Source organism: Dipodomys ordii, unplaced genomic scaffold (assembly GCF_000151885.1).
Source record: "Dipodomys ordii isolate 6190 unplaced genomic scaffold, Dord_2.0 Scaffold106, whole genome shotgun sequence".
NCBI classification, from domain to species: Eukaryota; Metazoa; Chordata; class Mammalia; order Rodentia; family Heteromyidae; genus Dipodomys; species Dipodomys ordii.
The window spans coordinates 5005489-5022692 of NW_012267322.1; the positions used below are offsets into that span (position 1 = coordinate 5005489).

The 17204-nt window shown below is 35.3% G+C and overlaps 1 protein-coding gene across 6 annotated transcripts in view; it reads left to right on the top strand.

Annotated features, from left to right (window-relative positions):
• Chd9 (chromodomain helicase DNA binding protein 9) overlaps window positions 1–17204 on the top strand; it is a 130657-nt gene that overhangs the window by 68972 nt on the left and 44481 nt on the right. For all 6 annotated transcript variants that reach the window (XM_013027939.1, XM_013027941.1, XM_013027938.1 and 3 more), the window contains exons 15-20: window positions 929–1139; window positions 2005–2200; window positions 4098–4265; window positions 4935–5114; window positions 12715–12825; window positions 16980–17176. In XM_013027939.1, coding sequence (XP_012883393.1) covers window positions 929–1139; window positions 2005–2200; window positions 4098–4265; window positions 4935–5114; window positions 12715–12825; window positions 16980–17176 — 1063 coding nt within the window. The remainder of the gene's footprint in view (window positions 1–928; window positions 1140–2004; window positions 2201–4097; window positions 4266–4934; window positions 5115–12714; window positions 12826–16979; window positions 17177–17204) is intronic.

Below are 17204 nucleotides of genomic sequence, written 5' to 3' on the forward strand. Positions count from 1 at the left end.
AGCTTCCTGAATAGGTAGAATGACATGTAGAAGCCATCAGTGCCTGGCTTCCTATTAGCAGTTTTGTGCTAGTAATACTTCCTAAGATCATTTCAGGTTCTCTGCCAGTGTTCTGTCTTTACACTGTTTAGGTCTTTCCATTCACTCTATTGGACTCCTCAACCACTTTACCCAAGAACCTTTCTACTAGATTTTAGTATTCTAGAAAAGCTAGAACTAACATTATTTCTAGTATGATAGAAAGGCTGAGGAAAAGAACACTAAGAGGCTCTTAATTCAGATGTAGATTTTCTGAAAGCTTAGTTATAAGCAGCCTTCAGTTATCAGTGCTAATGGTTGATATTTAGAGATTAGATATTTGTTTTTTAATTAGATAATTGTATCTATATATTAAGACCACAATTTTATTAATTCCTTCTTATCATGCCCTAAACATTTAGCACACAGAAATTTATACCAGATGTTACTTCAGGTATCTGGAAAAGTAAAAGATTCTAACATCATATTTGTCTTCTGTAGAATTACCAATCTAGTGTTGGTAGAGATTAAGTCTTCAATTGCTATAAAAGCAATGCATTTGTCATCAGTAAATTATATGTTACAGAATCATAAGGAGTACTTACTCTGATATAAATTAAAGCATTTGGGAATTATCTGCAGTTGGTTGTTTTTCTGTTTGGGGGGGAGGGTCCAGTCGTGGAGCCTGAATTCTAGGCCTGGACACAGTCCCTCAGCTCTTCAGCTCAAGGCTAGCGCTCTACCACTTGAGTCACAGCACCACTTCCGGCTTTTTTTTTTGTTTATGTGGTGCTGAGGAATCGAACCCAGGGCCTCAGGCATGCAAAGCAAGCGCTCTACTACTGAGCCAACTTCCCAGCCCCATCTGCAGTTGTTACATTGCTCCTGTTGTCTCTTATTTCTGTCACAGGTGCCGAGGAAAAAATACTTGGTGAATTTAGAGATACATATAATCCAGCTGCTTCTGATTTTCACCTTCAAGCAATGATCCAGTCTGCTGGTAAATTGGTTTTAATTGACAAATTGCTTCCCAAAATGAAAGCAGGAGGTCATAAAGTACTCATCTTCTCTCAGATGGTTCGCTGCCTTGATATCCTGGAAGACTATCTCATACATAAAAGGTAAATATAGTCTGCCACAACTCACTGAATTACCAGTTATATTGAGTGTGTTATTAAGTTTGATGCATGTTGTTTCACTATAGGAATGAGACTTACTTGATTTGTAAATGCTGTCATAGTGAGACCTTGCATGAGCTTATATTTTAGGCAACCATCTTCAAAATGCAAAGTATTCCATAAAGCTGTACATGGTAATTCATACATGTAATCCCCACACTTGAGCAGCTGAGGCAAGATTGTGAGTTTGAGGCCTGTTTTGGCTACCAAATGAATTCCAGGATAATCTGAACTACCTTTACAAACAAACTTAACAAGAAAAAGTAGCAGAGACCACTGACCTGATAGGGATTTTGTCTCACTTGCCAGAGGCCCTGTGTTCAGTCCTCAGTAAAAGGTGTGTATTGGGGTATGTCTGGTACAGTAGTCACACCTCTAATTCCAGCTATTCAGAAGGAGACTGTAAGGGAAGATTGAAACTTGAAAGCTAGTTCAGGCAAAAAGTTATTTAAGCCTCATTTGAACCTACAAGCCTGGCATGGTAGAGTGGAATATAATCTAGCAATGCAGGGATCTTGATGAGATGATGAGATTGGCAGGATAGTTGTCATTCCAACTTCCCAAAGTGGCATTTATTGTAATGCTATTCTACTTTTCATCCAAGAATACAAACATTTTGTATTTATATCACTTTATGTTTCCTCCTTAGTACTAATACCAAGAATTATAGAACCTTAGAAAATAATTGGGGTGATCATGCTTTTAATTTTATACTGACCATATGTTGCTAGAAAATTGGCATTGATTAACTCTATCTTCATTTATATTATATTCACCTATTTAAATTTATTTCATCTCATTTCAATAGATATTTATATGAGCGAATTGATGGAAGAGTCAGAGGGAATCTCCGACAAGCTGCAATAGATCGATTTAGTAAACCTGATTCAGATCGATTTGTTTTTCTCCTTTGTACCCGAGCTGGTGGGCTGGGCATCAATTTAACTGCAGCTGATACATGTATAATTTTTGATTCTGATTGGAATCCTCAAAATGACCTTCAGGTAATAAATGCATTGTATAACAAGGAATGTAATTGTTCACATAACTATTTTTGGAAATTTACTTTTTTTGGGGGGGGGTCCGGTCATGGGGCCTGAACTCTGGGCCTGGGCGCTGTCCCTCAGCTCTTCAGCGCAAGGCTAGCGCTCTACCACTTGAGCCACAGCGCCACTTCCGGCTTTTTTTCTTTTTGCTTGTGTGGTGCTGAGGAATCGAACCCAAGGCCTCAGGCATGCAAGGCAAGCAATCTACCACTGAGCCACCTTCCCAGCCCCTGGAAATTTACTTTTATTTCCCTTAGAAATATCTATTCCAACCAAAGCAAGTGAAATTAACATTGACTATTATACATAATAAAATATATTTAAAAATATGTGTTGGAAGTGGCATTGTGGCTCAAGTGGTAGAGCGCTAGCTTGAGCTGAAGAGCTCAGGGACTGCGCCCATGCCCAGTGTTCAAGCCTCACGACTGACCAAAAAAAAAAAAGGCTACATGAAATATGTTAACTTATACAATGGTATACATAGTTGAGTAGGTGTTTCTATTCTTTAAAATGTGAGGTATTTGGTTCAGTCTCCAGCACTGCAAATAAACCTTCAAAAAGTTATAGAAACTTGAGAGACCCAAGGTCTTACAATAACTTACTGATAAATGAAATTAAAGAATCAGAATTAGGGGATAAGAATGTGGTTTAATGGTAGAATGCCTAGCACGTATAAAGTCCTGTGTTTGATTCCTTAGTACCACGTAAATGGAAAAAGCTGGAAGTAGCACTGTGGTTCAAGTGGTAGAGTATTATCCTTGAGCAAAAGAAGCTCAGAGACAGGGTCCAAGCCCTGAGTTCAAGCCCCAGAACTGGCAAAAACAGCCAGAATTATAATTTCATTAAAATGAGTATTTGTTTATCAAAATTTTATCTGGTCATCTTGTATTAATGTATTACAATTAAGGCATTTGGTAATAATACCTTTCATCTATTATAAAAATTTATTCAACAAAGAGTTGAATATGAAAATGTATGTGGCTGGGTGCCAGTTACCCACACCTATAATGGTAGTTACTTAAGAGGCTGGGAGCAGAGAAAAGCTAGTCCAGGAAGACAAATTTTAAGTGCTTAAGTTAACCAGAAAAAGCCAAAGTTGGAAGTAGAGCTCAAATGGTAGAAGCACTAGCCAGAGAAAAAGCTGAACAGAGTAAGAGTCCTTGAGTTCAAGCCCTAGTATATACACAATGTGTACACGACTTGTGATTCAGAATTAAATGTAGTAAGAAAAATATAAAGCTCCATTATCTCATGTGTCCACTTCTAGTGTGTACATGACATGTTTTTTTTCCATTTAAATAAAACTTAGATCTCCATAGTTAGTCATCTTTGATTTTGTTCCGATTTCAGTGGTACCCAGCTGAAACATAAATAGATTGAAAAGATCCTGAAATACAGAAAACCTTGGTAATTTAAGTTTGGACTCAAAAGACTTTTAAAGCTTGATCATATTCAGGCATGATAGCCTGTCGTACTAGCACTTGGAAGACTATTATATTATAACAAGTTTGAGGCTAGCTGGAAATACATAGCAAGGGGTACATATTCTGAGGTACATAGGCTGGCATGGACTATACAACAAGACCCTTACTGTAGGGGAAAAAATATTGACCTCAAGGATTTCAGCCAGCCCAGGCAGAAAAGTCCTCAAGACTCCACCTATAATTAACCAACAAAAATGAGGGCTGGAGGCATGTCTCCAGTGGTAGAGCTTTTAACTCTCTAGCAAATGTGTGTACAGATTTTCACACAGTTGTATTATGCATACATATAAATATATACATATGTATATTTAGTTCACTAATAAATACCTTTTGTGGGAAAAATTATTGTATAACTTCTCTTTTATCCCTAGGCCCAAGCTCGTTGCCACAGAATTGGTCAGGACAAAGCAGTTAAAGTCTACAGATTAGTAACTCGTAACTCCTATGAGAGAGAGATGTTTGACCGGGCCAGTCTGAAACTTGGCCTTGATAAAGCTGTGCTACAGAGCATGAGTGGAAGAGAAAGTAATGTTGGTGGTGTATGTATCCTTCTTTTCACTTGAGGGTTTTTTGTTCTGTTATTTTTATCTTTATGCTCAGTTTTATCTCTAGTATCCTATCATTACATTTTGTTCAAAGAGGAACACTAAAGACATTGGTTTGTTCAAAAAGGCATTTAGAGAATAGAGCTAGTTAGTTAATTCCTAAGAATACCTCAAAGCTATAGAGCTATAAATTCTAAGAATATGTTTTGAATACAGAAATGATTTGCTGTCTTTGTAGGACATTTGTATCATGGCATAACAAATCTGAATTTGTAAAATTTTCTACATTAGTTATATAAACATTTTGCAGAGTTTTAAAAATGTTATATGTTGGTTTTGTATTATTATGAATTGTGCCTTTCCCTCCTCCCCCCTCATATTTTGTCTAATATTGAGTCTTAATACTAAAGTATTTAAAAGATTTCCTGCTCCCTTAGGCTATCATTTAATTTAAGCCATTTCAGGCAGATTTGTAATTCATATTTTTAAGATATCCAGGAAAAGTAATCAATTTCAATGTAATATTGCAGTAAATTCTCTCTTAAATTCATCTCAAACCCAAAAGTAATGTAAACATGAAATGTCATGTTTTTGGTACTTTCTCATTCTGAACTTTGAAAATAACAATTGTTAATATCATTATTATTAATTTTTTGATTTTAGATTCAGCAGCTTTCTAAAAAGGAAATAGAAGATTTGCTTAGAAGAGGTGCTTATGGTGCCATTATGGAGGAGGAAGACGAAGGCTCCAAATTCTGTGAAGAGGACATTGATCAGATTTTATTACGCCGTACAAAAACTATTACTATTGAGTCAGAAGGTCGTGGGTCAACATTTGCCAAGGTAACAGTGAGTACTAGTTTATGAATTTATAGCAGTAAAGGTCACATCTTCATTACTAAAATTTTTTAATTTTTTCTATCTTTAACATGATAAATTAGCTAAAAAATAATAGATAATATATTCTTTTCCTTCATTTTTTCTGATCTTTTATGAAATTTCACATGTGCTCTTCTGATCCTAGTGAAATGGAATAAATGTGATAACTAGAAATAGCTCTACATATTAATCAGAGTAAAGCATTTGAAATCAAAGGAATTTAGAAACTAAAGGATATATACTGGAGGCAGAGGAAAATGTAAGTAATATGTAGGGGTGGTTAAATCATCTTACATTATCTTTAATTATTTAAAGAGCCTAAAGGAAGAAAAAGGATTTCCAATTTAATTTGAAATACTAAACTATAATTTAGAAAGTGTACAATGGAATTTCTGTCTGGAGAATAAGTATTAATGTATTTGGAGGAAAAATATTAGAGCTTAATGTTTTTATATTATTTTCAGTAGAGACATGATAAACCTGTGTCTTCTGATCTTAAGAGATTTTATTGCCATATTTTATTTTATTTATTTATTTATTTGGTTGGTTGGTCGTGGGGTTTGAACTCTGGGCTTGGGTGCTGTCCTTGTGCTCTTCAGCTCAAGGCAAGCGCTCTACCGCTTGAGCCACAGCGCCACTTCCAGTTTTCAAGTGATTTATTGAAGATAAGAGTCTCACAGACTTTCCCACCCAGGCTGGCTTTGAACTGTGATCCTCAGATCTCAGCCTCCTGATTAGCTAGGATTACAGGTGTGAGCCACCAGTGCCCAGCTTGCCATGTTTTATATAGCTGCACTGATTCACAGAAATTCCTTATAGAAATGTGGAGAGCTTACTTTCTACTACAGTTTTCTTCCATTCCCATCTCCATTTCAGCTTCCACTCAACATCTTGATTTACCTACTTGAGGAGCCTTGTATTAAAGTACTACCGTTCAAGTGCTACAACAAAAGTAATGGTATTGGTCTTCACATAGAAAATTTTGTCTTGATCTCATTCAGCAACCTAATGAATTTTTGTTGGACTAAATTTTACTAAATGCTAGAAATACTCAAACTAAAGGGCTATAGCTGCTGAGCGAAAATAGGAAATATATCAAGTACATACCAAGCAGAACAAAAGTAATGAAAGCTTTTACAGAGAAAACAATAGTTGAGTCAAGTCTTAAAGGAATTATGGGGGGGGCGGAGTGAATACAAGCCTTCATAAATTAATCATACACTATGAAACTACAGGATTTTAAAATACGGCATTGACATGTTAAATGTGTGAGATGAATTAGATAGACCAGAAACTGAAAATATTTGGAAAGTTGTAATCCAGTTTTTGAAGGACATTGTGTGACATAATTTAATTTAAGTAGCCATTAGGTGAACAGATTGGAAAATGAAAATCTGGACTCAGGAAGATTATTAAAGAAATATGTGTGGGAAGTAATGATTGTTGAACCCAGCTAGTAGAGTCCTTCTTGAATCACTGAACATTTAGAAATTTGTGCTGTCGGGGCTGGGAAGGTGGGTCAGTGGTAGAGTGCTTGCTTTGCATGCATGAGGCCTTGGGTTCGATTCCTCAGCACCACATAAGCAAAAAAGAAAAAAGCCGGAAGTGGCGCTGTGGCTCAAGTGGTAGAGCACTAGCCTTGAGCTGAAGAGTTGAGGGACAACGCACAGGCCCAGAGTTCAGGCCCCACAACCGGATCCAAAAAAAAAGAAATTTGTGCAGTGCTCAGGATGACTTGTTGAAGATTCTAGTTTGAATAGCTTTTAAACTCAAGGCTAGCACTCTACTACGTGAGCCACAATTCCACTTCTCTCTCTTTGCTGGTTAATTGGAGATACAAGTCAGGAGGCTGAGGTAGGGGGATCATGAGTTTGAGGCTAGCTAAGGCTGCACACTGAGAGACACTGCCTCAAAAAAAAAAAGTATAACTACTTAAAGCAGAAATCAAGGGAAGTCTCAGGTTGAGGCCAGCCTGAGTAAAATATTAAGTAAGATCCCATCTTATCCAGTAGCTGAGTGGCACTTACCTTTTTTCCTACCTTCATGGAAAACATAAAAAGGAGAATAATGAAGGGTTTAGGCAGGTCCTGGGTTAAACTGTGAGATTCTATCCCAAATATAATCAAAGCAAAAAGAGCTTGGTGTATGACTCAATAGAACACCTGCCTAAAAAGCTAGAGGCCCTGCATTCAACACACAGTATAACCAGGGAGTGAGGGAGGGAGGGCACATAAGAGTTGAACTGCTGAATTGAATTTATCATACAAAGCCTTATTGAATTTCAATTCATATTCAGAAGGCTCTTTCTCTGGCATCTATTATGTTCCTATTACTTTGTTATAAAATGATGGATTTTTAAAACTCACTTAAGACTCTTCTCTAAAGAATAGTAATTGCATTTAATTATTGGTCAAATGCAAAAATAATTTGGAGCCCATTGCATATGGCTCATGCAACCTGGGAGACCAAGAATAAGAGGATTTCAGTTTAAAACCAGCCAGGACAGAAAAGTCCCTAAGACTCCATCTCCAAAATAACCAGCAAAAGCAAGACTGGAGGAGTGACTCAAGTGGTGATATGTGAGCCAAACAAGCAGAAGATCCTAACTTTGAATCCCTAAAAACCAGAAGATAGAGAGGGAAAAGAAGGAACTGGTATGTTACAATTTAAAGTTTAGAAGCAATTGATAAATCTGTTCTTGATAATATCTTAACACAATCAGCAGTTCATTTCAAAAGGCATTATTCCTTCAGAATCTTGTAAATCTTCTTAAAAATATGTTAATGTCAGCTAACAAAAGCATCTTTATTTAGAAGTTTAAAATTTTTCAATTTTATAAATAAATTTATCAGCTGGGTGCAAGTGGCTCACCCCTGTAAACCTAGCTATTCAGGAGGCTACAATCTGAGGATCACAGTTCAAGATCAGCCCAGGCAGAAAAGTCCAGGAAACATTTATCTCACGGTAACTACCAAAACACAGGAAGTGGAACTGTGGCTCAAACTGGTAGAGCACTAATATTGAGCAAAATAGCTCAGAGATACAGGACCTAAATTCAAGCCCGATGTCCAACAACCTTTCCCCCCACCTTTCCCCAATAAAAAAAAAGCTAGGTGGTGATTTGCATCTACAATTCTAGCTTCTGAAGAGTAGCAATAGAGGCAAGGAGTTTGATAGTGTAAAGGCCAACCCTATTAAATTTAGCAAGATCTTTTCTCAAAAATAAAATAAAAATGAAAGGGCTGGAGGTATAGCTTAAGTGATAAGAGTCTTACCTATAGGCAATCCCCATACACCATACCAAAAAAAATTAAAATAAAACCACAAATATATAAACATAGATTTATCATTCTCTTAATGAATGCAAAAATTTTAATCATGAAATTTAATTTCTTCGCATATTATTTCATTTATGGACTGTTAAGTGGTAGCAGAATAATGATTGTACACTCTAATGAAAAATCTTGCAATGACTTTTGTGTTTGTGGCTTTTCATATTACATGTTCTCTAATTCACATGAAATAGTTATTTAGGATGTTGGTGAAATATCAGGATATATTTAGAGGAAACAAAATAAACTCTACAAAATTAATTCAATGACCTTTTCATGGTTCTTGAATATTGATGAGGATTTGAAAATATGCGTCCTTAGTTGTTACAGTTTACTTCTGAGAACAAAATGAAGTCTCTTCATTGTTAGATGTTTGTGCCTCACCTGTTTAATGAAATGTTATATGGAAGTTTAGTCTCTCCACTCTTGACTATAAGAAATCTGGAGTGCTCCAAAATCTGAAACTCAGGAACAGTCCAAACAGTTCTAAATTTAAAGGGATTTCTAATTTATGATTTTCGATTAGGAATAATTAGCCCAGTAAAGTCTGGGAAAATATTGGAAAATGTTAAAAATTTCAAATTTGACTAGAAATGGTCTCAGGTATTTTGGATAAACTTGATTTTTTACAGATAATGGATAGCTGATTTTTGTTTTATCAAAGTTAGCCTTTGTTCTTTCAAGTTGCATATGAGTTTTTGCAATAGGTGAAAAAGATGTCTTATTGAGTTAGGTACCACTGGTTCATGTCTGTGATACTAGCTGTGTTGGGGACAGAGATATGGAGGATGTAATTTCAAGTCCAACCTGTGCAATAAGTCCATGAGACTCCCCCCTCTAAAAGGAGTAGCTAGGCATCTTAGCATTTGCCTGTCATCCAGCTACATGGGAGGTTGATATCAAAAGGATGGCTGTTCCTGGCCAGTTTGGGATTAGAAGTTCACAGGATTCCATATCAATCAATAAACAATGGATGTGGTACAGAAAGGGTTTGTGGTCAGTTCAGACAAAAAAACAAGATCCCATTTGAAAAGGGGCTCCAGGCACATTGTAGATTGACTGCCAAACTAAATAAGCACTTCAGTTCAAACCTCAGTACTCTAACAAGTTCTACAAATTTAGTGGCTTATAACAACATAAATTATTCTATCACAGTTTTGAACATGAGAATTCCAACCTTGGATCTGACACAGTTAAGATCAAAGTGCTGCAACATGGTCCATTCTGGAGAATCCAGGAGAGAATATGTTTTACTTGTTCCAGTTCTTAGCATTCCCTGCATTCCTTGTTTTTTTGCCTCAGTTTGTCCAATATCTGATTCTGTTCTGTGATGTGCTATGCTTCTTCTATAATCAAATCTCCCACTAAACTCCTTCTAAGGATGCTTGTAGTCAACATTAGGGCCTACCTGGATGATGCAAGCTAATTTGAGCATCCTTAATCATACTTTCAAAATCCCTTTTTTGCTACAGAACACAATGTAGGATTCCAGAGATGATGTTGTAATTTTGCTTGTCAAATTCATTGTTTGAATGAAATAAAATTTTTGAATGGTTTCCTAATATTAAAACTAGAGTGTAGTAGAAGAGAAAAAGGGGTCTAAATTCATTTGATTAAAATGTTAATTATTGTTACTTCTGTTCTATAGGTTTAGTGTGCACAGACACATTTTTAAACATACAGTATTTACCACTTGCTTTATACAAGCACCTATAAAGCCCAACCTCACAGGAAATCTAGATTGAATGAATGAATTTGTTGTTGCACTTAGCAACAATGAAAACAGAAAGTTAAAGTTCAGGGAGAAACATTTAGAATTTTGATTTGTGTACATTTTATAAGCTTCAAACTAGAAGTACAGACAGAAAGCTATAACTTATGTACTCATTATCCAGCTTTAATATTATCAACTCATGCTAAACTGGTTTCATTACTAGCCATCTTTCATACTTTTTTAAAGTAAATCTCAGTTATCATATCAACACACCATAATGTCACTAAAGAGTTTCTTAAAATATGATATTCAAATTTCAAATAATATAATACATAACTCCTTATTACTATTCTATGCTTAGGTTTTCAGTTACCTTGAATATCACAAATGATTGGTTTGTTTTTTTAACAGTTTTATTCTCTTTTAATGTGTCATTTTCTGTGTTTTAAGGCTTCATGAAATTTTTGTTTTTTTCATGGTTCTAAGGTTTGAACTAAGGGCCTTTCACTTGTTAGATTTGCAAGGTTGGTACACACTTAGCTCTTTTTGTTTATATTTAATTTTTTAAATAGATTCTCATTTTTGCCTGGACTGACCTGGACTGTGATCCTATTTATACTTTCTATGAACTAAGATTACAGGTGTATAGAACCATGTGCAGGTTTTTATTGGTTGAGATCGGGATGGGCTGGCCTTTAACCAAGATGCTTATAATCTCTGCCTCTTATGCAGCAAGAATTACAAGTACGAGCCACCACTGCTCTCTATCAAGATAGCTCTTTAAATGAAGATTTTTTTTAACCTTGATTTTCAATAGGCATTATTCTAAAGTCTTATATCAGTTGTACTTTTTAAAATCATGTGTTGAGTGCGAGTTGGATGCATGGGTACTGGGGCTTGAACCCAGGGCCTAGGCTCCGTCCCTGAGCTTTTTTTTTTTTTCCTCAAGGTTAGAGCTCAACTATTTGAGCCACAATGCCACTTCTGGCTTTTTCTGAGTAGTTTATTGGAGATAAGAGTATCACAAACTTTCCCGCCCCAGCTGGCTTTGAAACAAGATCTGTAGATCTTAGCCTCCTGAATAACAAGGATTATGGGTGTGAGCTACCAGCACCAGCAAAAATCATTTTTGTATCCCAGGTGGTCTGGAGCCTACATAGGTCCACACTGGCTTTAGATCCAAAGTTCTCCTCTGTGAACTTCCCAAGTGTTCAATCAGATGAGTGTACCACTACGCTTATCTCTCCTTCAAGGACTTGTAAGGCTTGATAGTCTTTTTTTTTTTTAGCATTATTTATCTTTCTTGGTTTTTTTTTCCTTTTTATATGGCATTTATATGACTTTTCTTTGGGATGGCTTATTAGTGACATAAGTTGTCAATAATGGTTATTAGCCCGTCAAGTATATAGTCAGTGTGATATCAAAAGTTTCAGCTAAAAGACTTCATATTTTCTTCTGTTTTTCCTCTAGGTTTTCTTCAATTTTTAAAATTTTTAGATAAAAATTTTGTTGTAAAGGAAAAATTTTTTTAAATGGTTATTGTGGTCTAGGAAGGTGGCTTAGTGGTAGAGTGCTTGCCTTGCATTCATGAAGCCCTGGGTTCAGTTCCTCAGTACCATATACACACTGTGGCTGGTAGAGTGCCTTGAGCAAAAGAACCTCAGGGACAGTGCCCAGACCCTGAATTCAAGCCCCAGGACTTTGGGACTTGTACTTGCTAAATAAGTGCTGTACTACTGAGTTACATCTCTAGTTCCAAGAAGAGAATTTTATACACACAATGATTCATTTTTTCATTTCCTAGAAACTGTATTGTTTTCTTCAGGTGACATGTCTATCTGAAAATTTAATGGAAATATAGTAGGATATATGCTAGAAAATGAGCTGTATGCTATAGGTAGATTTTTGAAAATCTTCTTGTATGTTAGTTTCTTTTTTTCTGTATTTTTTAAGAGTGTGTTTCTGGGGCTTAAACTTAGGATCTGGGCCCTGTCCAGCTCCTTTTGCTCAAGGATAGCACTCTACCACTTGAGCAACAACTTCACTTCCAGCTCTTTTGGGTAGTTAATTGGAAATAAGAGTCTCAGAGGCTTTCTGTTCTGGCAGGCTTTAAACTATGATCATCAGATCTCAGCCTCTTGATTAGCTAGGATTACTGGCATACACCACCAGTGCCTGGCTTGTACCTTAATTTCTTAATGTGTATATAGTCATTTTTAGAAAGTCTGTTTCTGTCCTGTGTTGTTTCCTTGCTGAAAGGAAAGTATGAGAGAAAGCCTGAGAGTTAAACAGCAGTACTAATAATTTACTCCCCCCTAAAATTCTAGACTGTTTGGGAGCATTAGTTAGTCTTTACCTGACATAATTTGAGTTATATTTCAGTCAACTAGATTTTTACATTTTTTTGTGTGTATGCTAAATTTGAATTTGATAAATAGTATAGCAAATATGAAGAGGTAACATTTTAAATACATTTTTATGTTTTCCCTTTCATTTTGGAAAAACTCCTGTATTTCAGGCAAGTTTTGTGGCATCTGGAAACAGGACAGATATTTCCTTGGATGATCCCAATTTCTGGCAAAAATGGGCTAAGAAAGCAGAAATCGATATAGATACCCTCAGTGGCAGAGTAAGTATTTCCCTCTAAAACAATTGCTTTGGGGGATATTTCACCAATATTCTTAACGATGTTTTAAGATACTCAATTAGGAAGTCTTGAAATTAATTTATACATAAATATGTAGAAATGAGATTGAAGGATAATTACATTCTGTTTTAGCCATTGTTCAATTCAATACTTCTGATGTCTGTTACAATAGGTTATAACTTTTGTATGTAATCTATATTATTATAATTACAACAGCTTATCTTGTCTTCAAATCGTATGTTACTTTTCTTTTCCTGTTCTTTTTGTTGTTGTTGCTTAATATAGTATCTGTTAATGAGTTGTATTATCATTGTGACCAAATACTTGCAAAAAACACCTTAAGTAGTTGAATTATTTATTTTAACTTGTGGCTTTTCTACATCATGGTGACCATAGTATGACAGTGCATCTCACATCATGGTGGTCAAAAAATGAAGAGAGAAAATGACTGGACTATCTCTTTTTTTCCCCTTCTATACCACTAAAGAACTTACATGGATACCACTCATATTCAGGAAATGGGAATCTTCCTCCCTTAGTTAATTCCCTGCAGAAATACCCTCACAGACATAGCCATTGAAGTGTTTCAATAATCTAGTAGGTGCTTCTCATTCTAATCAGGTTGACAAATAAGGTTAAATGGTGTCAACCCATTTAAGATGATCCAGTACAATACAAAAAGAGATGAAAGGCAATCAAGAAAATAGATTTCTAAACTGTTTCTTTTATAACTTCATTGGAGCTCAAGAAAAAAGGACCAAAGCAAAACTCATAGATTTGATAATATCATAATTGTTCACTTACAAGGATGACTGTCTAGGAGCTTTATGGGAATTAATGTTTATGACTTTGACCTACTATCAAAACAATATCTAGATAAGTAACGTTATAAGAAATATTTTTGTCATCATCACTTACTGTCAAAATGTTATTTAGTATGATATATTCATACTGCTTAGTAAGTATTGATGAATGGGATCTTATTTTTTTTCTTTTTCTTCATATAGTTTTTAAACTGTGTGTGTGTGTGTGTGTGTGTGTGTGTGTGTGTGTGTGTGTGTGTGTGTGTGTGTGTGTGTGTGTGTGTGTGTCGGTCGTGGGGCCTGAACTCTAGGCTTGGGCATTGTATCTCAGCTCTTCAGTTCAAGGCTAGCACTCTACCACTTGAGCCACAGCACCACTTGTGACTTTTTCTGCATATGTGGTGCTGAGGAATCGAACCCAGGGCTTCATGCATGCACTGAGCCACCTTCCCACCCCCAAAACTATAAGTCTTTTAATTAGGAATAACAACAGTATTATCCATGCATACAAAACAATACGTATAATGTGGTCTGTGTTTTTTCATGTATGTATTGGGTCTACAAAGACATTCATAATCATTTATGCTGTGGATCCATCAAAAAGTGATCCAAGCACCAAATGTCACATTTTAACTAATGTAAGAAGACAAAGTATTACAGGACTTATATCCCAATGGGAAAGACAGCATTAAATCAATAGGTAAGATAATTTCAGAGAGTGAAAGAAATAATGAGATGGAGAATGCCAGATAAAAGTAGTGCACAGAGGTTGCTCTGAGGAGATCTTTGTGTTGAGATTTAAATGATGAGAGGGAACAATATGAAGACAAAAAGAAAATTCTTTTAATCCAAGTAGTTTATTGGTAAAAATAAGCTTACTGAATTCTGTTGCATAGGGGTGATACTGATGTAGAGGTATTATACTCATATACTGCTTTTTTGTGTTACAACTCCTTTGTACAACCACTTAAAGACAATAGAAAAACAAATTATTGTAGAAAGAGAGCATGGTAATAGGTAGTATCAGACCATAGATACATTCAAGTTAGTACCTTTATAGCTTATAAAGGATTTTATACATATATAAAAATAATTTAATATTTGTATAAATATACTTCAAAATTTATATTGTAGTATAATAGACTATCATTACTACATGCTTAATAGCCAATTCTTAACTATATTTTGAGTCAACAGTAATTTGAAAGACACAGAGCAAACCATAGGATAAGAATGAGAAAAGATCAATATCAAAAGGATTTAGCATATTGGAGGAGCATCATAATACTATATACTAAGTAAACACTAAATTGTAATTAAAAGTTTCAAATTTTTTAAATCAAAGCATCACAATTGATGATAACCTCTTTAGTGAGGAAACATTCTAAATTATTGAAAACAAATCACAAGTGCAGTACATGTTATGTTTATGTAGTTAACTGAGAATTATATAATACATAAAAAGGAAGTGTAACAGACTTGACTATTTATAGCAGATGTATATATGAAAGTTAATTAGTTGAATATAAAACCTATAAGTTAAGCTCAGTACCAGTGGCTCATGCCTATAATATTAGCTACTCAGGAGGCTGAGATCTGAGGATTGTGGTTCAAAGCCAGATTGGGCAAGAAAGTCTGTGGGACTCTAATGTCCAGTTAACTGCCAGAAAACTGGAAGTGGCTCTGTGGCTAAAAATGGTAGAGCACTAGTGTTGAGCAAAAAAGCCGTGAGTTCAAGCCACAAAAAAGAATTGTTTTGTTTCAGTTAAGAAATTGGGAAAGGATGGCTCAAGTGGTAGAATACCAGCCCAGCAAGCACTGTACCAGAGTACAGTGCACTAAAGACCCTGAGATCAAATGCCAGTACTGCTAAAGATATTAGGATGGGGAAAAGGCCACCTCTTCCTTATAGAAGAATTCAAATTAATAAATGTAGAAGGAATGAACAATTATAAAGACTACCATTAATTCACCATTGTAATAATCACACAATATAAGATCCTCCAATATGTATATAAATTTATGGAGAAACATGTATTTCTGTCATCTCAAAATATATAAATATATATTAACTGTAGAGAAATTTGGCAAAGGCTACTTGTATATAATAAAACATACTAATATTATGCATGTTACATACAGTGGTACCACAGGATCTTCAAATGATTTCCCTCTTGTTCTAGGCTTTCAAAGATTGCTAAAAATCTAATGACACTTCTGGCCTCGCCCTTTATTATCTCATGATGCTGTTTATCCTCAGCTGCCTAGCTAAATTGTACTTCAAGAATTTTTTCCAATGTTTTCTATGTTATCTAGTTTTCTAATGTTATTCATGTTTACCTAATGTTATCTTTGCTTTGCTTTTCTTTCTTGCATTGTAAAATATTTCATACTGAATTGCTTCCCCCCGCTTTTACACATACACATTTTCCTGACTCTCAGTGAATGGATTCCTTTTTAGCAGGTTCTATCTTACTCATGTTTGTGTCTAAAGCTCTTAAAATGGGATTTAACTTAGAAAAGATTCACAGTATAGTTAAAAGGTAGTCCAACCTAAATTATTTTTAGTCATTTAAACTTGGTACTGAAGTTTGAACTCAAGGCCTTGCATCTACTAGGCAAGTGCTCTATTGTTAAGCTATACCTCCTGCAAGTGAACTCCTGGAGAAAACTAGTATATGTTTTAAAATCTATAAAATTCATGACTTTTAACCATGCTTCATTTTCTGGTTATTTTCCTTTTGTGTTTATCTTTAGGATGAATTTAGATCACTTACCTCACTTAGAGCAGAATGTTCAAACTGAAAAGTCTAAATTATATTATGAATTAAACGGGTGAAATAAATTAGAAGGCATATAACATAAAATTATACATTGTGGGAATAATACTTTTAAGGAATATTAGCCAGTTTAAAGGAATATTAGCCAGGTGCCAGTAGCTCACACCTGTAATCCTAATTACTCAGGAGGCTGGGATCTGAAGATCTCAGTTCAAAGCCAGCATGGGCAGGAATGTCCGTGAGACTCATTTCCAATTAGCCACCAGAAAATCAGAAGTGGAGCTGTGGCTCAAGTGGTAGAGCATCAGCTTTGAGCTAAAGAGCTCAGGGACAGTACCCAGGCCCCGAGTTCAAGTACCACAACTCACAAAGAAAAAAAAAAAGAAAGAAATTTTAACATACTTGATTTGTGTGATAGAACTTAGTAATAATTTTTATTCTTGTTACTTTGTCTATAATTTTATTTGTTTGGCTTGAAAGATGAAAATGTAACTTATTGTAAGCAAAGTTATAAAATGACCATCAAGTAATAGCATAATATCAAATTTTACAGAATAGCTTGGTTATTGACACTCCAAGAATTAGGAAGCAAACAAGACCCTTTAGTGCCACAAAAGATGAATTGGCTGAATTATCTGAAGCTGAAAGTGAAGGAGATGAAAAACCTAAACTTCGGAGACCCTGTGATCGCTCCAGTGGCTATGGAAGAACTGAATGCTTTAGAGTAGAGAAAAACCTGCTAGTTTATGGGTAAAATACTTTTTTAATTTTATTATAA